A 24,358-nucleotide genomic window follows, 5' to 3' on the forward strand; every position below is an offset into this window, starting at 1 on the left:
TTAGTAACCAGGTCATTGATTTATTCCCTTTTTTATTTTTATTTTTTTCTTATTTGTATCTTTCTCTCCCCCCCCTCCCTCTTTCCCCCTCTCTCTCTCCCTCTCTCTCTCCCACGTCCTCCTCCTCTGCTCGCTTCTCTCTTGAACTCATTCAGACCTGAGCGCTCCTAAGAAATGCCGAGCGCGCTTTGGCCTTGATCAACAGAATAACTGGTGCGGCCCTTGCAGGTGTGTATAGATTTCCCAGATTCGCTGTGCTGGTTTGCAGCTGGTCTATTCGGTCCTTTTCTCCCCCCTTCTCTGGCCTGTTGCTTTGTAGCTCTGTGTGTTGGTCTTAGGAGACACGAGGGTGCGGGACACTGCTCTGTGAGGGATGTGCTTTTTCTCCCCGCTGCTGCTAGCCAAAATGCCACTGTAAAACAGCATCATTTGTGCCTCCTCGGGTCAGCGACAGCCAGCCCCAGCGCGCCCCCTCCCAGGGACTGTTGCCTGCCAGCCCCCTTCCTCCTGACAGTCCAGGATGGGGCTCAGTGACATCCATCGTAATCCTGGCCTAGGTAGAAGCCAACAACGTCACCTTTTCCCCTCCTTCTCTCTCTCTATTTTTATTTATTTCTCCTTGTTGTTTTTTGGTTTCTGGTTGTTGTTTTCTTTTTTTTTTTTTTCCGTGTGTGTGTTTTATCGTTTCGTTTTATTTTTTTTTTCCTTTTGACTCATAGAAGTCTTTTTCTTTCATGTCCTTGGTGAGGAAAGAATCAAATAGAACCGAGGTGCTAGAGAAGACGAGTCAGCTGTAGCTGAGATGACACATCCAACCGAGCATGACCCACCATTGTGTTGTATTTTTTGTGTTTACCTTATGCTAACAGATGCAAATACTCCAAAGAAGTGTCGGGCACTGTTCGGGCTTGACCGACAGACTTTATGGTGCAAACCGTGCAGGTATATTACCACTGTGAGGCCTTTGGGAAAATCAAAGCATTCTGTCCTTCTGATACCTTAGTGTGTCAATGTTTTTTGACCTCATTCCCATCTACCCCCCCCCCCCCCCCCGGCATCAATGACTAATGATCCTCATCCTTCAAAATTTCCTTGCTAATTTTATGCCGTATCCTCTCCCCACTTCCTCTTTCTCTTTTCCCCCCACCTTGCTCTTGCAAATCCCATATCCGGATCCCCGGTAGGACTGAGACCACAACCTTAACAGACCAGGACGGGCACTTACCCTTTTGCTTTGAAAGCCAGCATCCTGGAACCGGCCCGGTCCGTGGCATGCGTGCTGAGCGTAGAGAGCCACCATTTCCAGAGGTTTGAATGAGCTCACACCTGGCAGCAGTAGCATCCCCGTGCACTTGGGAGTCGAGACCCTTGGACAAGGGCTCCGGGGCAGGCGTTTTTTGGTTTTGTTTTGTTTCGTTTTTCTTTTACGTTTCAAAACCACATGTCTCTGTACAGAGGAGTCTGGTTAGCTCGACATTGTTTTACAGTGCTGAAAAGAAGCGTGGCATTGAACGGCGTGCACCAGCTGAAGGGCTGCAAGCGACGAGTCATGCAGTCCCATGCTGCAGCGTTGCTAGCCTGCAGAATTAAAATATATATTGTATATACTGAGAGAGAGAGAGAGAGAGAGAGAGAATATATTGCTTCCAAAATGAATTAGAAGAGTGCAAATTAAACACCGTGTTGCACCTGCAGGTTTCCACCCAAGCTGTAATTTTCAGGGAAGGTGTAGGTACTTCCTTCTTGGTGGAGGGATACCAACTCGTTCCTGTCTCATTTCCTTTCCTTTACTGACCACCTTTGGTTAAATTTGTTGTTTCTTTGTTCTGATACAAGCAGTCTTTGAATTTGGAATATTATGATGGTAGGTATCTCAACTCCCTGAACACGCTTCCCTGTTTGTAGTGCCTCCTTGTCACGTGTCCCTCTCCTCCATGCCTCTGCCATGTGTTCCGTGTTTAGACATTAGATCAGATGTCCATCCCATTAACGTGCATGCCCACAAGTCTCCCGTGTCTCTTCCCCTCCCCCGATGCCTTACGAGGGACCGGCGAAGTGCCTGGAGTCGGCCAAACGTGTAGGGGAGAGAGGGCCCCGAGCATCTTTATTGAGACAGAACTCCACAGACAGCCCTGTGCCCACTGAGTGAGGACTCCAGGCCTTGAGAGAGATTCTGCAGTCACCTGTGCTGTGACATGGCAGTGTTCCCGGAGGTGACAGATACCAGTCCCACGCAGTCCTGGGGTCTTCTGTGGGCAACAGAAAAGAGATTCGTGATGAAGTAGATGAAGAGAGTTAGGTATTTAAATTAGGCCTACCCAGGGAAGACAGGGCCTCTGCTTACCCTATCTAGGCAGCGAATCTGTGGCAGAATTTTATTTGTGCCGAGTAGGAAGATAATTAGCTGCGGAATCCTGTTCTGAGACGCCCTGTCATGGTGAAGGATTAGCTAATCGCAGGGCTCACTCCTGAGAGGGTTTCTCACGATCTGTAGAAACCTATGGCTGAGGCCATCGTGCCCACCTCGCAATATGGTGTGTTGCCTAATTTGGGGGTGGAGGGGGGTGAGTGGTGGTTTATGAAGACGGAGAAGCCCTTTTCGGTTTCAAAAGCACTTGCTTCAAGTTAGAGGTGACATCCCCCCGCGCCCAAAAGTTACCATTACTAGCAGTGGCCCGGACGGACATCCCCTCCTCAGACACAGCCTGCACCTTGTTTAAAGCCAGGGTGTGGTTATCTTCCTCAGAGGCCAGAAGTTTCGTTGACCTTTTTACAGAAAACAGGCAAAACCCAAAATCTTTGTGGCTGCCCCATAAACACGATTTTCAAAAGTGCAGCTCTGAGGGGCCGGCTGTCGGTACGCAGGCCGCTGTCCCTCCTCATTCCTCGGGGTTCTTTCCCCCCTAGGCACACCGTTAGAACTTTCCTGCTGGCCACTTTACTTCTGGTGGCGATGTTTTCCCTAAAAGCATTAGCAGATGCGTTTTAGCCGGCTGAAAGGGCGTAATTCCAAAACAGGATAAGGAAGAACCCTTAGCTTCCTTTCCGAGTAATTCCATGAGAAGCTAGAAGTGGAATTTTAAAAGGCCACCCCCTCGACTGGAGACGGAGCCCGCATGGGGGAGGGCAGGCAGATGGGTTTTGCCCCCTGTTCCCCTCAACTTTTCCTCTTTGCCAGGATCTGGCCCGATGCTCAATCAGTAGGACAAAATGTGCTTTCAAGAAAGAAAAGCAGTTTACAAAATGAGGCGTTTTCTGGCCCGTCAGAAACGTGTGTGTGTTCCAACTGCCTTTTGCTCGGCCACCTGTTAGAAGGAGTGTCTCGCTGTCCTTCGTGGTCTTCATGTCCCATGTTCAAAATGCTTCCACTCATCCCCTCGATGTAAACCTCCGTGTCAGAAGGAGGGCGGGAGGGTGAGGGGAGCGCCAGAAACGCTCCCAGCCAATCAGGGCTCTGCTCGCTACACAGGGTTTCTAATTTTATTTGACATTTGAGGACATTTTAACAAGATTCTGTTTTGAGCCCACCAAGTTGCTTTCCCATCTTTTTACTCTGCCCTAATATAGCATGGAATGCTGCTTGATGTCACTCCCTTGTTTCCTGTTTCTCCTTTTCTCTTCCCCCTCCTCCCTCCCCTTTGTCCTTGTTCTCTCTCACTTTTGCTTATGACCCGCCCCCCATCCCCACCCCGCCGTCCTCCCATTTTTTAAAATGCATGGACATCTTAGTTTTTTAAGCATGTTTTGATCTGCAGGCTAAGGTGGTTTAAAAACTCTGAGAGGCTTAATTATTTATCTCGGTTTCTGGGATGGGAGCAGAACCCACAGTCTGTTTCCGTCTATCCCAGAGGAGAAAAGGAACCTTTCCAAACTGAAGGTGAGGGGGGCTGCCCTCGCACCCCTAGAGTTCCTTCCCACCCAGTGGGGGATCAGGTAGACCCTGAGGCCTCCACCCAGTGGGCCTCGGCCTCCGGCCTCCGGCCTCCGGCCTCCGGGAGGCAGGGAAGGCCAAGCATGCTCCCTCCCCCCCCCCCCTCCTCCCCACCCTCCCGCCATCTCGCTGAGTCCACACCCCCCGCACTGAGGGGCATGAGCAGACACCTCTGGGGGCACAGACCCGAGGAGGAACTCATTACACCCCCTTCCTTTCAAAGGCCAGTGACATCTGACAGCGGCTGCCTTCAGCCAGGCAGCGTCTTCCCGCTTTCCTGGGATGGGAAGCCGGCCGGCGCTCACACACTTGTCGTTAGAGTGTTATCAGCCACTGTTTTAACTGTGTTCAAGGGCTCCTTAGGTCAGCACATTCCCTGTATCTGCGTTATTTTTATAGCATGAGTGGGACTGATGCCCGGGATCACGTTTCCTACCAAATATCATCCCATCGGACTGGGATTAATAGTAGGAAAAGCTTTGAGGTCACATGCTCAATTTCTTGAATCGATTTCCCCAACCTTTTGATGATAAGCAAGAGAGGCTCTGACATTCTCATTCCTGTTTCTTATGTAAACGAGAAGCGTAGAGGGGAGATTCTGGTTTTGGTGCAGGGCAAAACTAGGCTTTCCGGCTTAAACGCTAATCCCGATGACCCCCAAACCCCAGACGTTCCATGCTGATTCCCTGGTACTTCTTCTTCGTCGTCACTTCCTTACGACACGCTGCGCCCTCCGTCCACTGGCCTCGGTATATTGACAAGGGCAGGATGCCCCTCCGTCCCATCCTCACTGTCTCTCCTTCCAGCCTTCTCACTCTGGGTTGGGGGAGGGGAAGACCCCAAATCTTTAAAGAACAAACCAAAAAAAAAAAAAAAAAAACCAAACAAACCCAAAAATCAACTTTGAATCATAATTTAATCCACAACCTGCAGGCCATACAACCAGTTATTCTTGTTCCTTTGGATCATTTTCTGTTTTTCTTATTCTTCCCCCTCCCCCACCTTTGTTTATCCTCTTCTACCTGTTTTTGGTGGTTTTGTTTTTGTTTTTATTTTTTTGTTTTTGTTTTTTAATTTATTTTGTTTTATTTTTGTTCCCCCCCCCCCTCCCCCTCCTCTCACCTGATTCTGACCTCTTGATTTGGTGTGGTTCTTAACAGACAAGCCCAAAAGCTCTCTGGGCGCCGGCAGCCTGGCGGTGGTGGCCGTGGTGGTGGCGGTGGTGGTGGCGGTGGTGGCGGCAGTGGTGTAAAAACGTCTAAGCCTCTTGCCTAGCACTGCCTTCAACTCTGTGGGCTCAACAGTCAGAGTTGCATATTGATAGGAGGCGCCTGGGGAAGGAGCTCTCTTTCTCTTTTGCACACACACACACACACACACGCACACACGCACACACTCAGAGCACCGGGGGTGGGAACCGAGGGGGAGATGCGATGGGCCAGCCAGGGGACGTCCAAGCCGAAAGAGAAAGCACACACTTGTCAGGGGAATCGCAGCGCGGATGCAGCCGCTTTTCTGGCACACGGGCGCTGCATCATCAATCCAGTCTAGTCTGCTCAGTGGTATCTGGGCCCGGGTGGGGTCGGGTCGGGTCGGGTCGCGGCGGCGGGGGGGCGTTAGTGGGGGGCGAGGGGAGCAGGTAGGTAGCGGGGGGGGGGGGGGGGGGCCCCCCCGAAAAAACGGTTTTGCGGGGGCGGGGCCGGGGGGGGGGGGGGGGGAAACAAGGGGGCCCCCCCCCCCCCCCCCCCCCCCCCCCCCCCCCGGCCACGGGGCTTGCTGGCTCTTGGGGCACAGGTGACTCGAACTCGGCTCTGAGCAGTAGATAACGCTCTCCCTTGGCATCTTTGCCCCCTATTCACGGAGAACTCTCTCCCCCTGTTTCTAGGAGAAAAAAAAAGTGCGTTCGCTACATACAAGGTGAAGGCAGCTGCCTCAGTCCACCCTCTTCAGATGGAAGCTTACTAGACTCGCCTCCTCCCTCCCCCAACCTGCTAAGCTCCCCTCCCCAAGACGCCAAGTCACAGACTGAGCAGACCCAGCCTCTCTCGCTGTCCCTGAAGCCCGACCCCCTGGCCCACCTGCCCATGATGCCGCCGCCGCCCGCCCTCCTGCTTGCCGAGGCCGCCCACGGCAAGGCCCCCGCCCTCTGTCCCAACGGGGCCCTGGACCTGCCCCCCGCCGCCCTGCAGCCGCCCGTCCTGTCCGCCTCGTCTCTGGCGCAGCCGTCGACATCTTCCTTACATTCCCACAGCGCCGTGGCCGTGGCCGTGGCCGGGACGCAGCCCCAGCCGCTGTCCCTCGTGACCAAGTCTTTAGAATAGCTTTAGCCTCGTCAGCCCCGGTTGGTTTGCGTAGTGTTGCGTTCCGCTTCTGTCCCCCCCCCCCCCCCCCCCCCCCCGCCCCCCCCCCCCACCACCTCCCTCCCCCCCCCAAAGGTTTCGTTTTGTACTCTTTTAATTTTGTGCCACGTGGCTACATTAGTTGATGTTTATGGAGTTCATTGGTCAATATTTGACCCATTCTTATTTCAATTCCTCCTTTTAAATATGTAGATGAGAGAAGAACCTCATGATTCTACCAAAATTTTTATCAACAGCTGTTTAAAGTCTTTGTAGCGTTTAAAAAATATATATATATACATAACTGTTATGTAGTTCGGATAGCTTAGTTTTAAAAGACTGATTAAAAAACAAAAAGGAAAAAAAAAAAAGAAGCAATTTTGAAGCAGCCCTCCAGAAGGAGTTGGTTCTGTATTATTTGTATTAAATACGAGCTTGCGAACCAATCATTTTACATCTGGTTTTTAAACCATAAGGGCACGAGGAATGCAGTGCCGTTACTCTTTTTTTTTTCTCTGTGAAACAACTTTAATTGTGATGTTACTTGTTATTGTTTAAATGTACAGAAACAAAGGGTTAAATGTGTTAATATACCTTGTTCCATGGTGTTGTTCTTTTGGGGGGAGGGGGATGCTACTCAACCATTAATGGAATCACAACGCTGTTGGACCAGTAGTATTTATTGCTTTAGAGATTGCTTGTCGAACCTGTATGTCGTCCCTTTTAAAATATGTTTTCCTTTTTCTTGAAACTGTATAAAGTTTTTTTCCCCTTAGCATAAGCATCTTATATATAACAACTCATTTGTACAAGGTTTTTAAGTTTATATATAAAATGTGTATATATATTTTTTTGTTTCTCTTTTTGACTTTTTTTTTTTTTTTTTTTTTTGGCTGTATGAAACCCAGATGCCGCCAAACGGACATTAATAGTTGCATTTAAGGATCAGTAGCATTAACGGAAGTTGCTTTAAAAGCCATTATGTAAAACAAGACTTGAAAATTAGTGAGGGAATTTTAGCGGACGCTGTCTGAGCAGCAGTGGGAACCACCCTGTTTGTCCTTTGAACTCACAGTCGCCAGCCCTATGCCCTTAGGGCGTGGCCCGACTGTGTGCAAAAGTTTATGTGCCAAAATTCTCAGTGACTTTAGCTTTCTCCCTCTTTTCGATGCTGTAATTTTTGTTCATCATGTTTTGCTGTGATGTTACATAGGTAGATTTGTATGTAGTTTTAATGTCACCTATAACAAGACGTGTTTGGTAGCAGATTGTCCAGAAAGCATTTTAAATGAAGAGGTATCAAACCCTTAGGGGCCAAAATTCTGTATATTAGATTACTCTTAAAGGAAAAACCAGCTGCCGCTTTTATGTACACGTATCCCGTACGAGTAGGTGGCAAACTTTAAAAATAAGAAAAACCCTAGGCATGTTGATGTTGCAAAATGCTGTATAAAGCTGACACCTGTTCACTCAGTGCCATTGTAGTTGACATGAAGCGATTGTAAGACTGTCTCCGATTTTTCTCTGGTTTATTAAAATGCTAACTATAACATTTTTTGTGAATACTTTGAATGTTTCCTAACAGTTGTGATGTTACCGTTCCGTTTTATGCTCTTATTCCAATTTCATTTTTAATGGTTTGGAAGCCATTTTTGTAATGAATAAATGTTCATGCTGTACAATATCTGTAGCATGCCGTTCTGGATTAATAAAAGCAACTTAGTATGTGCAGATGAAGGCTGGTCACTTGTTTCTGTGATTTGGATTTTGCCTCTGGGGAGGCTGAATCTACCTTGACCGGGACTACTGTCTTCCCAAGCCAGACCGTGACACCGGACCGCATGGTTGGTGTGGGTGGTGGGTTGGGACTCGGGTCTCAAAAAGTGGCCTTGCACTCCTCTGATGGGTCGGGATGGTTTCCTTCCCCCACTCATTCCCAGTGCCTCTGTGCCATACCAGTGTCCCTAGTTGGTTCCTTTCTGAAAGCCAAGCACAGTCCCAGAGTACATGGCGCTCTTCTGGCTCTAAAACGGCCATTCTGGGGACACCTGGGTGGCTCAGTCGGTTGAGCGACTGACTCTTGATTTCGGCTCAAGTCGGGAGTTCGAGCCTCGCATTGGGCTGTGCCTGCTTGGGATTGGGCTGTGCGCTGACAGGAGCCTGCTTGGGATTCTCTCTCTCCCTCTCTTTCTGTTCCTCCCCCACTTGTGCGCTCTCTCTCTTTCTCTCAAAATAAACAAACTTAAAAAAAAAGATTTTTAAACAGCCGTCCTGGTATATCTTAGATGTCCTTCTCACGGTATCCCGCAGAAGGGATTTAATTTGGGATAATGACACGTAGTTAGTTTACCAGGAATCGATTTGAGACACCACATCATTACCACTGATGTGAAAGTGTTCTATCTTCTTTCTGTGAGTTGCATGCGGGGAGAGATGGCAGGGTGTCGGATGGAAACCCCTTGTCTGGCAGCGAGCCTTGTCGAGCAGGAAGCGTTTTCAGAAAACTGGATCAAGACGAGTCACTCAGAGGCTTGTATGGAAGGGTCTTGCGGTCCGTGGGACTCACGTTCTGTGGCTGTGCCCTGGCGAAGGTGCAGGTTCATCATCATCACGAACCGGGGGCCACAGTGAAGACCTGGCAGTCATTTCTCCCGCCGGGTAGGATGGATGGACGCACAGGTACGCCCCCGCTACTGGAAAGTTCGTGTTAGGCCTCTTCGCTCTCACGAAAGCACTATGTTAGCACCTGTTTTCACTCACTGAAAGAAACCCGAAGAGGACTTTGGCTTTTGCGAGAAAAAGGCGAAAAGTGAAAATAGCGACCAGTATTTGGCTGCGAGGCGTTGCAGAGGCAGCGAGAGTGGCCCCGGGAACGACAGTCAGCATCTCTGGCGTCAAGCTGCCGCCACTCTGAACTGTGTCTGTGAGCACCTGTGCGCCCCTCCGTTTATTCTGTGCGTCCGGAACGAGGATGTGTCCTAAGGTATCAGACGAGGCTCAGGGAGGTCATTGGGGGGTCTGGGAATGCTCAAAATTTTCCCCTATAAATTCGTGGTAATTGCTGCTTCGCTTGACACCTGGCTTCAACTTTTACCCGAGGTTCCCTAAGACTGTGCTACTCCGGACAGCGGGGGAAACCTGTGTATTCCACTCATCTAGGACAACTGTACCTTCCGGGGACATGATTTCAATGGGCCTGGAAGCTGTGCGTGTTGCTGCCATTGCTCCTCGAGGCCACGCGGTGTTGTCATCGAGGGCTTTAAAGCTCCTGCGCTTTGCTCGAGCTGGTTTTTGTTCTGTCGCCTCTCAGTGATTTTGTTTTCGTTTTGCTTTGTATTCCCAGAGCGAAGTGATTCTGGTCGCCCTTCCCCATTTTATTTTGCACACTGGGCCCAGAGTGACCTTTGAAAACACAAATCGGAACAATATCTGTCCTTTGCGGCCGCGTGCCAAGTCTTTATGTGCCTTTTCTCGTTTAATCCTGAACAGTACCACCTGTGCTCGATATTATTTCCCCAGCCCCTCCACCCTACTAGCTGCGTGGCCTTGGACAAGACACAAACTCAGAGTTTCTAAACCCGGTTTTAGAAAATAAAGCGCGGGGTGGGGGTGGGGGGGCAGGGATTTAAATTCAGATCTGACCGCAAACTGGTGTTCTTCACTTAGGCCTCCTTGTGTCGTAAGGCTGGTCCTCCTCCCAGAGTGATGGGACAGTCCTTTTGAAGGGTGTCCTTGTTTGCCCCCACTTCGTCCACTGCCCCACACACTCACCCACACCCTTTGTCCCCTCTCCTGGAAGGTTCTGCTCCGCTCCTGCAACCCCACTTCCTGCCTGGATAACTCCTCATCTTTCAGGTCTGAGCGTAGACAATAGTGAGCGATGTCTCCCTCCTATGTGCTCTTCTGGCTTCCTGTTTTTCCCTCCCTTTGATCCCCTCGCCCACCGTGGTGTCAGTGGATGTTGTCTAGGCCACTAATAGTGCCACTTAGCACCACTGACATCTTTTGTCGTGGGGGGCTGTCCTGTGCATTGTCGGATGTTAGCATTCCTGGCCTCTTCCCCCTAGATGCCAGCAGCACCCCCGGCACTAAGACGTCCAGAAAATGTCTTCAGGCTCTGCCAAATATCCCCTGGGGGGGGGCAAAACCGTGCCCCGTTGAGAACCGTGGCTCTAGAGAGCCCTCCAAGAGGAGGAAACGTGGCTTTTAGGTTCACTGCTCTATACTAAGGTCCTGGTTCGGTGCCCGGCACATAGAGGGTGCTTTGCCACATATTTGTTGAAGGAAGGAAGAAGTGTGGTTAGCTCAACGTGTGTATCTTGAGAACCAGGGAATGGCACCTTAACAGAGTGCTTCCGAATTTTGTGTTCTTCGATCTTCCTAATCCTTCCTAATCCTTTCAGCCATGCGGGAATGAAGCTCAGTGCCCTTGTTACAAAGGCAAAAAAAAAAAAAAAAAAAAAAAAAATTGGGTGGAGCGGGGAGGGGATGATCCCTCTGTCTTGAGCCAGCCTGAGTGAAGATCACTTTTTAAAATTCAAAGTGTAGGGGCACCTGGGTGGCTCAATCAGTTAAGCGTCTGACTCTGGATTCTGGACTCTGGATTTTGGCTCAGGGCATGATCTCAGAGTTCGTGAGTTCAAGCCCCGCATCGGGCTCTGCACTAACCGTGCAGAGCCTACTTGAGATTCTCTCTCTTTCTCTCTTTCTCTTCCTCTGCCCCTCCCCTGCTCTCTCTCACGCTCTCTCTCTCTCTCTCAAAATAAACAAAAACATTCAAAGATAGGTCACCCAGCCTCATGTTGACTGCCTCACAGCTTTGAACAGTAAAACCCTGGGGCCCTCCCCACCCTGACAGGGAACTTCCTTTGCCCCAAGCCTGTCTTTCTCCACAGTTTAGGTTCCGGGCTCCCAGAGGCCAGGCCAACTCCCTGACCTTTAACACTCTCTCTCCATCTGTTGGGTTTCTTCTGACCTCGGAAGTTCATTTTTCACCCGAGCATCTTCTGAATTCACCCATCTGTGGGCGTGTTGTTCCTCAGAGACCCCGAGACCACTTTTAGGAGCTCATAGCCCTCTGATCTCTGAGCCACATCACCTCTGCCCTCGGATGAGACCTGACCAAAGAAGTTTGTCTGTCAGGAGAGCATATAGTTTCCTGTGGCTGCTGTAACAAATTAACACAAACTTAGTGGCTTCCAACGACAGCTCTCCCAGCGCTGGAGGCTGGAAGTCCGGAACCCAGCTGTTGGCCGGGCATGTTCCCGTCCGAGATTCTGGAGGCTCTCCCGGCGGCTGCCTACAGTCCTCGGTGTCGCTGGGCTCGTAGCCAAATCACTCAACTCTCCGCCTCCATCTTCACACCGCTACCTCCTGTGTGTCTGTCTGGAAACTTCCTGCGCCTCTCCCCTTGTAAGGATGCACGTGATGGATCTCGGGCCCACCTGGATCATCCTGGCTGAGCCACTTCCTTCTAGATCCTTCACTTAATCACACCTTGTGCCAGATAAAACGATACAGGTTCTAGGATTTGGACACGGCCTGTATTTGGGGGGGCGGGGCGGGGGGCACCATTCAGCCCACTACGGAGGCATTTGCTGATTCTGGGAGACTACAGAGTCTTAGCACGGAAGCCTCCAGAATGGGCAGTGGTACTGCTAACTGGTGGTGGTTTGGGACAGATCCGTGTAGAAAGTGGTTTTCCGTTTTCGGTAATGGGAGGTTTCGTTGTTTGTTCCGATGATGTGGATGCGTGGAGGGTCAGGTAGGTGCCTTTCATCCGGATCTAGGATGTGAAGAGAGGACAGACCAAGGAGCAGTGGAGAGAACCTGAGCTTGGAGACGCTTAACACCAGACTCCCGCCCTGTGTGTCCTTGGGCAGTTCCTCAAGCTCACAGGTGGCGACAACCGAACTCGTTCTGACAGATTCTTGTGAGGCCGTAATTCAGCACCTGGAGTGGGAAACCATAGTGTTTATGGTTATTATCAAAGTACAAGGCCAGTCAGAGCTATTTTTCCCCCCATTATTTCTCTTCGGGATTCTGTGAGTCCTGCCCTCCAAACCCAGGTTGGAGAGTGGGACACTTTGATGTGGAAGACTCATCGCGGGTTGAGGGCCCCCAGGACGCTGTGACTCACCAACAGTTCACCATCTCGCCCGAGACTCGATGGCTCCGTAAAAATGGCTTCTTCTCTTTGGGAGGCCACAGCACTAGCTGGAGTGCTTTTTGTGGTATGGAAATGTGTTTTTAATTAAAGCCCTTTGGAAAGAAACGAGGGAATAGCTGAGGAATCTCTTGTGAATGGTGGCTCGAGCAAATGCCAGAAGCCCGGGCTGGGAATCACTGAAAAACAGGGCATAGATTTGACTTTCTCAAGAATTCCCATCTGTGGTTGGCGTCTTCATTTTCCGTTTCAGATGTGGCCCAGCGTTCCCAGGCATGGGGCAGCGGCAGAGGCCCGGTGTGGGTCTGATGGGCACCGGCCGATTCCGACTCTGGAGTTTGGGGATTTTTTTTTAAGGTGGCATTTTGTGAGTGCCCTTAGTTGAGCTGTAAGCCCGTTGATTCACTGGTTCATTCAACGACTAATCCTCGAGCACCTGTTTGCACCAGATGCTGTTCTGGGCTTGGTTTTTCCCTCTGAGCTGAGTTCTGCACCCTCTTACGGGACAAAGGCCACCAACATCCCCAAGGCCTGGACAAGCTGCTCATCTGGAAAGTGGCTTTATACAAGGATGAGGGCAAGAGGGTGTGCTAGAAACTCCACCTGTGTTTTTCATTTAACCCCCGTGGGATAGAAACTGCTCTTATGTTCATTTGACAAGGGTAGAGAGTGAGGCCTACGGAGGTTAAGTGGTTTCCCGAAGGCCGTGGATCTGGGAAATGGTGAGCCTAGGATTGGAACCCTGGCAGCCTACCCCAGGAGCTAGCATCGCTGAATACGATGCTATACCGCTCCTCACAAAGACACAGACCATCTGAGTCGCTGGAGAGAGACAGAGGGTGGAGTTCATCTCGTTCATGGACCTTGTGAAAGGCTTTCGCTGGGAGGCAACATGTGTTTTCTCTCCTGTCTTTGCAGGAGTTTTTTGTTTTTTGTTTTTCCTCAGTCTGGTTTCTGTGCATGCAATAACAATAAAGACAGTCGATAATTACATGGATTGAGCTATTTTGGACTCAGTGCCAAAATATGTAGGTTCCTAGAATTGGAAGAAAATTAGAAGTGTACGTATTATAATGTCAGATATACATATTATATCTGTTTCTGGGCTTGTGGGTTGCAACCCCTTGTGATAGGTTAGGAAATCAATTTAGTGGATCGAGGCCACCATTTTAAAGACATAAAATGAAACTGAATTAAAAAAAAAAACCCAGAAGTCAGGGCACCCGGGTGGCTCAGTCCGTCGGGCGACCGACGTTGGCTCAGGTCATGATCTCGCCGTCAGTGAGTTCAAGCCTCGTGTCAGGCTCTGTGCTGACAGCTCAGAGCCCGCAGGCTGCTTCGGATTCAGTGTCTCCCTCTGTCTCTGCCCCCCCCCCCCCCCGCCACGTGTGCTCTGTCTCTCACTCTCAACAATAAACATTAAAAACAAAACAAAGCAGAAGCTTTGCCCCTTCTTATATCTCAGCTTAAATGAAATCTATATTAGTCAGATTAGGCTACACTGTGCTGTAATAACAAACCAACCCTAAAATATCAGTAGCTTTATACAGTAAGGGTTTACTTCTCAGCCGTCTCAGAGACGTCTCCCGGTCCCGTGGAAGAGGGAGAAAAAGCAAGATCACCAGGACGTTTTATAGACACGTAAGTGACGAGCATCACTTCTACCTGTATTCTATGGAATAGAATTCAGTTGCGAGGTCAACCTAAGTCCAAAGGAGGCTGGGAAATGTCGAGAAGCACACAGGTGTGAATGCGCGCCCTCCTTCCTGTCCCTTTTTTTCTTTATCAGAGCACCCCTCTCTTGCCCTCCTAACACTTCCTTCCACAAGTCACACACACAGCTGTGAAGTTATTTGCTTTTTTATCTGTTTTTTTTTTTTTTTTTATCAGTTATTTATCTGTTTTTCTGCAAATGGTCATTCTTCCTTTCTCTCTGGACCAGGGATCTTCAAATTATGGCCGGCAGGCTAAACCAGGCCTGGGACCTGTTTCTGTAGAGCCGTGAGGGGCAATTTGACATTTGTTCAACAGTTGCAAAAGAAGGAGAATTACTTTAACAGAGATGGCTTGTGGCCTGTAAACCCCCAACTATTTACTATTTGGCTTTCACAGAAAAAGTCTGCCAACTCCTGCTCTAGGAGTTAAGCTTCTGGAAGGTAGGGATGGTGTCTCTTTGCTTCCCCCTCTGTCCACAGACCTCAGAGCAGAGTCTGATACCTGGTAAGTGCTCAGTAAATATTGTTAATGAATAAATGACACTTTTTTTTTTTTAATTTTTTAACGTTTATTTATTTTTGAGACAGAGAGAGACAGCATGAACGGGGGAGGGTCAGAGAGAGGGAGACACAGAATCTGAAACAGGCTCCAGGCTCTGAGCTGTCAGCACAGAGCCCGACGCGGGGCTTGAACTCACGGACCACGAGATCATGACCTGAGCCGAAGTCGGCGGCTTAACCGACTGAGCCACCCAGGCGCCCCGACACTTTTTTTTTTTAAGGGTGTCATTTGATGAGCGTACGTTTTTCATGTCCATGAAGTCTACTTTATCAAAATCTTTTATTTTATGGTTAGTGTGTTTAAATCCGACTTAAATATTGTATCACTCCAAACTTACGAGCACACTCTCCTCTCTTGCAGAGGCGTTATTGTTTTACCTTTCACATTGAGGTCCTATGATCCGCCCAGAATTGATTTTGGTGTATGTATGATATGAGGTGGGGGTCAGAGTGGTTTTTTTCCTAATCCTTTTTAATTTTTGTTTAAGTAATCTCCACACCCAACACGGTGCTCGAACTTACAACCCCAGGATCAAGAGTCACTCGCTCTACCGTCTGAGCCAGCCAACTGCCCCAGAGTTATTTTTCTGTAAACATACATCTGGTTGACCTCACATAATCCATATGGCGGTATGATTGCGGATCTGTTTCTTGACACGATGCCACCAATCTTTTCTGCCTGGGTGCCAATACCACATGTTTTAATTACTGTGTCTTCGTAATAATTCTTACTATCTGATGAGATCAGATCAGTTTTGTTCCCCATCAAGATTATCATGACTTCCTGGCCCTTCGTATTTCCGTATACATTTTAGTATTGGCTTGTGAATTTCCACACACGCACACACAAACACACAACCTGCTGCATTTTTTATTATGATCGCGATGAATCTGTTGTAATAATTGGGGGAGAGCTGACATCTTCACAATATTGGGTCCTCTAATCCATGAATGGCCTATCCATTTACTTGTGTATTTCTTGATTTCCATCAGCAAGATTGTATAAATTTGCCAGATCTGCCATAACAAAATACCACAGATGGGATGGTTTAAACAGCAGAAGTTAATTTTCTCACAGTTCTGGGGCCTAGAAGTCTAAGATCAAGTCGTTGGCAGGTTTGGTTTCTTCCAAAACCTTTCTCCTTGGCTTGCCAATGGCTGCCTTCTTGCTGAGTCCTAACATGGTCTTTTTTTCTGTGTGTGTCTGTATCCAATTCTCCTTTTTTAATGTTTATTTATTTTTGAAAGAGAGAGAGAGAACCTATGCACGAATGTGGGGGGGTGGGGGGAGGTCAGAGAGAGAGTGGGAGACAGAGAATCCCAAGCAGGCTCCGAGCTGTCAGCGTCAAGCCCGAACGGGGCTCAAACTCATGAACCCGTGAGATCATTACCTGAGCCAAATCAGATGCTTAACCAACTGAGCCACTCAGGCACCTCCAGTTCTTTTCTGATAAGAACACCACACCTATAGGCTTAAGACCCACCCACATGACCTTCTTTTACTTTCTTTACCTATTTGGGGGTGGGGATGGAGGTAGATGCATTTCAGCCCATAACGAATGTTTTATACTTCTACGGAAAGAGGTTTTGCATGTCTTGAATTAAATTTGCTCCTAGATATTTGATGTGTTTTGCAATTACCGTAACTCTTTTTAAATTTCTGTGTCCTCACTGATTGTTGCTAGTGTGTAGAATTCTATTTGACTTTTGTATACTGACCTTTTCATCCAACAGCCTTGCTAAATTCGCACGTAAATTCTAGCAGATTAGCTCTAGCTTCTTTTGGATTTTTCTACTCCCACCATTATTTTATCTGCAAATACCGTCCATTTTATTTTTTCCTTCCTGATCCGTATACTCTCCTCCTTGCTTTTTTTTTTTTCTTTATTGTACTGGCAAGAGCCTCCAATAGAAAGTTGAATAAGAGGGCTGGTATCAGGCGTCCTTGTCTTTCTTCTGAACTCAAGGAAACACATTCACTAATTTTACCATTAAGCATAGTATCAGCTGTAAGTTTTTGTAGATTCCTGTTTTGTAGAGCAAATTAAGAAAATCCTTTTCTAGTCTTAATTTTTTGAGAGCGTTTCTTATGAACTCATTTCAAGGCTGAAAAGACGGGCCACGGTTAGATTATACTTGTAGCACATTTATCTGACAAAGGACTAATACCCCAGAACTAAAAGAAACATTCCTAAACATCACAAGAGAAGGAAGCTTAATGAATTGAAAGTGGGCGAACACAAAGCAAAAGAAAGCAAAGCAAAACGAAACCAGACAGGACTAGGTAATTGACAAAAAAGGATATCCAGATAGTCCATGTTTAACTCTGGTAGAGGACTGTAGCAGTTTCATTCCTAATGGCCAACAACTGGATACAGCCTAACTGTCAATAGTAGAACGAAGAAACTGTGGTTTTCATACCACCGAAGGGTCGTTCTCATGCAATGCCGTCAACTCCTGTGGATTTTTCTCAGAGACGGTATATTCTCCATTGCACTGAAATAGTGACGATAACACAGGATGGGTGAGGGGGACAAAGGGCCTCTCGGTTGTGTGTCTTGCATGGAACAGGTAATAAAAGACTGTAGCTATGATTACCATATATGGTCTACAGCATGGAGCCTGAGGAGGGAGTCACCATGGCTAAAAGTCCTGAAACAAGCCTTTTGAAAAAAATGTTAGTGCCCCCTATTCACTTGATTTATGGGATTATGAAGAATTCAGGTTAAGCAATGCTAACTTCCTCTGGATTCTAAAGGTAGCAGTGATGGCTGCTACTTCCAATGAACCCTGCGCTGCCTACCCCCTCCCCCAGATTCCTGTTAGCTTTATGAGATCAAGTATGGAAGGAAGTTGACAGTGAAAAGAGTGGATGGAGTGGGGCTTCTGGAATGGCCTCTAAGGATAGATGATACTAAAACCCGATTAGAATCCCGTTAACAACTGTTCAGAGAATACCCTCCTAGAAACCACTCTGGTATCTATACGTGCTTTCCAGGGTGCAAGAATTGACCAGGGGGTTGGGGGTGTAAGTAGGAAATCGTGGGCATGTTAGTGACATTAGAGGCTACTTTTGGTGTCAGTCAAAGGTAGTGGAAGGGTTTCTTGTTTAGCCCCATCCTCCCTGGGGCATCCCAACTCCCAAGAGGAAGGCATGTAAACAGGTAGGTTCTATCCTTCTGGGTGGGAACTCCAGGAGGGCTTGGCAGGCAATATGGTCAGACTGTTTCGTCTCTTAAGAGCTGGAAGAAGGACCGGACCAAAGAAAGTGAAGACAAGGGGCCCCAAGAGCGTCTTCTTACCCGAAGCCACACAGCTGGGTGCTGGCAGAGGCTGGGTTAGATGCCATGATTCCTCCCAATCTAGACCAAGATCTTTCTAGTGACTACCTGCCGCCTGAATTCTCTGCTTTGGCTTTGATGTGGAGAATTTTCATTCTGCGGCCAGCTCCGAGGTTTGTTCCCAATCTTGGGTCCGTGTCTGGGTGACTCCACGGTGACAGAGGACCAGATCCGGGCTCTCCAGCTGTATGTGGGCACCTCCAGCTTGCCAGGCACCAGACTCGGCTCCCTGGCGTCTAGGACAGCATGTGCTATTTGTTCTGGCCCCAAATGCTATGACGGAAGCTATCCCCTGTCCATTGTCACGGGAAGGAGCTAAGTGACACATGTAGCATCGGTCAGCTGAAAAGTGGCTCAAATGCGACCTACAACTACAGAGCCAATTCTCTTCAGTTAACCTGTGAAGAAGAGTCTTCAGGAGGAACCGAGCCCTGACATTTCCTTGAGGTTGGGGAAAAGTTGTTAGGACTAGGCTGGACTGAGACATCTGCCCACCTGTTCCGTTGGGACCCTTGTGTCCCGTGGCTGCTAGCCCCTGGGGCTAGGGGGGTGCGTGGCAAGCGGGCACTAAGGGACTCTGTCACCGGGGCTGAGGGGGCCTGGATGCTTCTCCTTCCTTGGGTCCAGGAGCTGTGACCTCACCTGGTACCGCAGCTGTGGTGAGCGGTGGCGTGAGATCACAGCCCCAGCCAGGCCTAGACGCGGCCCCCAGATGTTCAGCCCCGGAGGCCAGGTGGGTGGAGGACAGAGGTCTGTAACTGCCGGGGCCTGGCATTGGGGGGCTCCTGAGTGCAGCTTGCTGAGGTGATGCTGGGTAAGTCTCACTCCTCGTGCCTCAAGGCCCAGTCGGGTCTCTGAGGAGGAGGGCACTGGACTTGGGAGGAGCCTGCCTGGCCTCTGCAGACGGGCCTCCGTTCTCAGAAAGGGGCTGGGCCCACCCTGCCGCATCCTCCCACCCCGCCCTCCCCCACGCCCCCCTCCACCTTATATAATGGCACATTATACAACATCGCAAAGCAGGTGGTATTTTTAAAGACAGCAAGTGAGCATTTTTTTGGCCTAAATTTGGGAATGAAACAGATGGATTTTTAAGACTCTGGGCTTTTCCTATGAATAGTAACCGTTGTTCTCCTCTGCTTTTTAAACACCAGTTTCAAGACCACCTCCAGCAACCAATCAGCACTCTATTTAATTATAACAAAATTCTTAGCTCTGTCTGCTGCTGCTCGGACAAGTGGGGGGCTCTGGATCAATTTCTGGAGCCAGGCGGACTTGCCAACAACAATTTTCCTTTTCCCAGAGGGCCTCGGAGGCCTGGAGCAGCTTCCAAGGCCTTCCTCTCCGGCCTGCTCAGCGTGGGCTCCCTGACAGCGAGTTTGAAAAGGGTTATAGAGAGGCAGATAAATGCCCGGCTTGTTGTAGCCTCCTGACAGCGCCGACCCCCGCGCCAGTGAGCTCATGCCCGCCTCATTACGCTTGGTGCCAGATTTTTTCCATTAGCAGGTAATTGAGTAGAAACGAAAATAAGCGAAGTTTGTTTCATCCCTTGGATTTTCTTGCTGGGGTTTGAAAGAAAAACACTTTAGCTTCGTTAGTGGAGGAGTGTCCTTGAAAACGTATTTATGTTTTCCAAGTGATTTGTCACTTGGTAGGTGTAATTAGCTCGCTCCCTGGGCCTCTCTCTTCTTGGTTTTTATTCTTGAAGGGCCACAATATCCAGAGAATAGGAGCTGGTTTCCTGGGTGCCCCCTGGCTGGCTGACACCCAGTCTTACGGGGTGGATGTGAATGGTAGATAGCTGGTTTTTCTCTCTCCTCTCTCTTTCTCTCCAGTACACACACACACACACACACACACACACTCTCTCTCTCTCTCTCTCTCTGAAAAATCACCCGTAGGCAACCCTCAAAGCCCTACTTCAGGCTTCCCTGGCCCCTACCCTTCACCTGGCCCTCACCTTCACAGGTGCTCCAAGTAGATGGTGCCCCTGGCTGGAGGGTGGGAGTGGGGTGGGCGGGGAGCCAAGCAAGGCTTTGTCTTTTTTATTTTATTTTATTTTATTTTATTTTATTTTATTTTATTTTATTTTATTTTCTCTTATTTTATTTTCTCTTATTTTATTTTCTCTTATTCTATTCTATTCTATTTATTTTCTTTGCCGCCTGCTCTATGTGTACCCCAGCCCAGCTTCTGATTTCACAGTTTGCTATTCCAGGAACAGATGTTGAGTGAGGCCTGATGCCTTCCTGCTTCCACCTCCCCGGCTCCTGTCTCAGCTGGTCTGTTTTCAGTTTCCTGAAGATTCCCTATCGCCTCCCAGCCTTAAGTTCTCCATTAAGGCTGGAGCTTTCAGAGGGGCGTTAGTTTGGGGCGGGGAGGGGGGAGGGGGGATGGGAGGGGGCATGGTCTCCATACTCAGGAGTATTCATCTCACAAGGAGCACCCGGAGAGAATCCTGGCCCCCGTTTCGGTCGCGAGCCCCGCTGTGATGCTGGCGCGTGCTAAGGACCGTCACCTCAAAGAAAAGGTAAGGAAGCGCTTGACTGTGGACAACATACCGCCATGCGTTCTCAGCGGTTCCATGGGCCCCCATGATCCCCACGGTGAGAATCATCCCAGCAGGCGCGCAGGGCCGATGAATCGATACAATTTAAAGCAAAATTTTTCCAGAACCCTTCACCCCTTCACACCCCTAATATAGAAGTCTTTCTGAGGGGAAGAAGTCTCCAGAAATGTGTCACTTTCCGATGAGCAAACTTAGCTCACGTGTCTGTGTTCCACCACCAGTGATGATGAGCATAGCTAACAGGTTTACATCCCTTTCTGTGCCAGGGCAAGGCGCCCTTCTAGGCGGGGCGGGTGTAGATTTGCCCAGAGCTAACATTCCAGGGGAGGGTGGGGAGACAGACAATGAGCAAGTAAACAAAAGGGCCACTTGAGATTCACAAGTCAGAGCTGCAGGGGAAATAAACACAGTGACAGGCTGGGTCATAACTCGGCAGGGTCAGGGAAGGCCTGACCCTCAAGGAGGTGTTATTTCACCTGGGGCTGGAAAGGTGAGAGGGACTTTCGGGTCTGTCTCCAATGTAAGGCGTGAAACCAGCTCACGTCACCAGCGCTCAGACGTCTCAAAGCTCTGGCAGCCACTCCATTTCACAGACCGGCACACTGAGGCTGGGGGGGCCCTGAGGGGGGTGGGGGGGACCAGGAACTGGAGCCTCTCCGATCCCCAAGCCTGTGTTCTTCCTTTTTATAAAAATAGCTCTACTGAGATACGATGTACGTACCGGAGAACTCTTCTTGTTTTAAGTGTACGAGTCAGTGTCTTTGAGGAAATTTACCGAGTTGTGCAACGATTACCACAATTCAATTTTAGAACATTTTCATCACCCCGCAGAAGTCCCTCTTTGTCTTGTGCAGTCACGCCCCGCTCCCACGCCCAGCCCCGGGGCAACCACGAGTCGCCTTTCTCTCTGTGTAGACTCCCCTTTCTTCCTGGCACCGTCTTTTGCCTCGGACTTCTCCCACCTGGGGGAGTCCGCTCTCCTTCAGGGTCACGGTGGGGGTGGGGGGGAGGATTCGATTTAGGGAAAAGTCTCCCCAAAGACGGAATTAGAAACCAAGGAATACGATGTTGTTGGGGAGAGTTGAGCGGCCACCAACTAGGGTGATACACCTAGGAATACTTTTGCCCCCGAGAACCCATGTTCTCCCTCTGGGGCTTATGCCATCCTGTGGAGAATGCGAGACTTCGCGTGCGATTTCTGGGGCCCGTCCGTGTCGTAGCGGTGCGTGTCAGAAGTCAGGTCCTTTTGGCTGTTAGGTGGTGGTGGTCCGTGACAGAGATCCACGGCGTCTTTTCCCTCCGTTCACCAGTTAATGGACGTTCGGGTTGCTTCCACTTTTGGGCTGTCGGGGTTTTTACCCTTGAACGCCACACTGACTGGCTGCCTTCTCCCCATTGGAGGAAAAGCCTGCGGGGCCTCTCAGCACTGCTCCCCGAGGATGAAATCGTCCTCAGTTCCCTTGTCTGTAGACTGCGGGGAATAACCTTCAGGCCATGGGGCTGTGGAGGCAAAGATCTGCACGTCCTATCCGCCCGGTGCCCGGCAGATGGCAACAGCTCAGCCAGTGTGTGTCAGGGGCCCTCCCCACCCCTCGTTCTTCCCGCGGGGAAAGGTGCCCCCTCTGAAACCTCACCCGTGGCCTTCCTCCCAGCTCCAGCTTCAATCTGTGTCTTCTCAGATTATGTAATGTCTGACATGATTATTTTCTCCTTTCTCGCTGGTGTTATTCAGGTCAAACCCAACATTGTTCCTTAACAGGAATCTCAAGTATTTCTCTCCTCTTGGCGCTCTTCTTCTGGTCTCTGGTTGATACATTTCCAGGGACCAATTGATATCATCTGCCGCTTAGAAACTAGGCCTCCTGGGGAATGGGGCTGGGTGGGGAGATCACATGGCCCTGTTGCAGCAAAAGGAGCACTGGGCCGCGAGTCCAGAGACCAGGCCTCGTACCCAGCTGGGCTGAGTGGCCTCTGGGGCCAAACCCCGGAGGCATTTGAATTAACTTTTTCTTTTGGCAAAGGGCATCCTCTTCGCGCATGCTGTCCTCAAAGAGGCCATGAGAAATTGCCTTTGAAAGTGTCTTGTAGGGGCACCTGGGTGGCTCAGTCTGTTAAGAGTCCGGGACTTTGGGCTCAGGTCACGATCTTGTGGTTCGTGGGTTCAGGCCCCGCGTCTGGCTCTGTGCTGACAGCTCAGAGCCCGGAGCCTGCTTTGGATCCCGTGTCTCCCTCACTCTCTGCCTCTCCCTCTCCCGCTCTGTCTTCTAAAATGAATACAGGTTAACAACAACAACAACAACTAAAAAAAAAGTGTCTCTTATATCAGATGGTGAGGCCCTCAGAAAACGATGGATATAATGTATCCCCACTGTTGTGTGGGGGCCTGTCTGGTGATGCTCTCCTGTTTGGGGGATGGGTGGGGAGGGGAGGGGAGGGGAGGAGGGGCAGGTGTGACCACAGAACGCTGGACAGTCTCAGGCTCCTGCCTCTTTCCCTTAAGATCTGTAAGAATTTGATGTGGGTACTGGGCCCAGTGTGGCAGGGGAAGAGGAACGGGCCTGAGTGAGCCTCACCCTGAGACAGTGTCTGCCCTTGTAAACTCCTAGGCAGTGAGGGCCAAGGGAATGCCCAGTAGAGGCAGACCCGTGACAGTTGTGTCCCCTGCACATGCTTTCACCCGCTCCCGGCCTCCTCGGCCTCTCCCCTTGCCCCTCCCTCTCTTCCCTGCCGTTTTCTTGTTTTCCACGGACCAGACCTGAGGAGTAGGGGCAGGTAGGGCGGGGACCGTTGGGTCAGAAAGGACCCCTTCCTGGCAGCCACCGAGCATCGCGATTAGGAGGAAGAATTCTGATGCCAGCCGGCCTGGGTCTGGGTTCTAGCTGGCGGCTTCCCAGCAGGACAGGGTGGCCAAGTAGAGGAACCTCTCTGAGCGTTGGTTTTCTTGGCTGCGAAGTGGAACTAAGACACTGCCTACTTCTGGGAGGCCCAGATGAGATTAAAGTGCTTGAGCCAGTGTTTGACTACTCCGCGAACTTTAGTTATTATCACTGCTGTCTGGAGCAGGAGAGAGTAAGGCCTGGCCAAGTGGAGGAGAGAGACGCAGTTGCCTCCATGATGTATTTTTGGAAGGCCACCAGACTCAAACTTGCAGAACACTCTCGTCACCTGAAATCCCGCCCCCGAGAACCCATGAGGGTCCCGAAAGCCGCTCCACCTCTCAGGTTCCTATTCAGACGCAGATACCCCACAGGAGGGTTTATGGCGCCACCCTCTCAGCGGAGGTTCAGAGACGGAGAGGGTGTGTGAGGCCCAAAGGGAGGTGATGTCCCAGAGCCAGGAACTTGTCCGTCCTGGCCCCCCGCTCCTGAGCAAGCATGAGGGTCAACTGTCTGGGCTTGAATTATCCTGATTAAAGGCAGACATCAGATCAGGTTGTTCATAAAGGGTCTTAGAGTTGGAAATGATTTTTTTCCCCCTAACACAATATTTTCTTCTAGAAAGAAAGAGAAAAGAGGGTGAGTGGACGGATAAATGTGTGCATGAATATGGGGTCGGGAACCTCGGAAGCTCTCATACTTTTATATTGTTTGTCTTCAAAGCAACTTGCCATCCCATGTCTTGTCGTCTTGTTTGAGAGAGAAAGTGACTCGGTCCGGTGACCAAGGGGCTGGACCAGACCAGTTCCCTAGCCAGTGCACTGATAAATGTTTAACAACTAGCACTTTGTCGGGGAAAGCCC

At 49.8% G+C, this 24,358-nt stretch overlaps 1 protein-coding gene across 15 annotated transcripts in view; it reads left to right on the plus strand.

The window, feature by feature from the left end:
• TCF7L2 (transcription factor 7 like 2) overlaps window positions 1–7,824 on the plus strand; it is a 176,059-nt gene extending 168,235 nt beyond the window's left edge. For 8 of the 15 annotated variants that reach the window (XM_049645770.1, XM_049645771.1, XM_049645774.1 and 5 more), the window contains 2 exons: window positions 156–228; window positions 5,817–7,824. In XM_049645770.1, the coding sequence (XP_049501727.1) occupies window positions 156–228; window positions 5,817–6,252 (509 nt within the window). In that variant the 3' untranslated portion in view covers window positions 6,253–7,824. The remainder of the gene's footprint in view (window positions 1–155; window positions 229–5,816) is intronic. The other 7 variants (XM_049645782.1, XM_049645784.1, XM_049645786.1 and 4 more) reach the window with 4 other exon arrangements.
• The last annotated feature ends 16,534 nt before the right edge of the window (window positions 7,825–24,358 follow it).

This window comes from Panthera uncia, chromosome D2, assembly GCF_023721935.1.
Source record: "Panthera uncia isolate 11264 chromosome D2, Puncia_PCG_1.0, whole genome shotgun sequence".
NCBI lineage: Eukaryota > Metazoa > Chordata > Mammalia > Carnivora > Felidae > Panthera > Panthera uncia.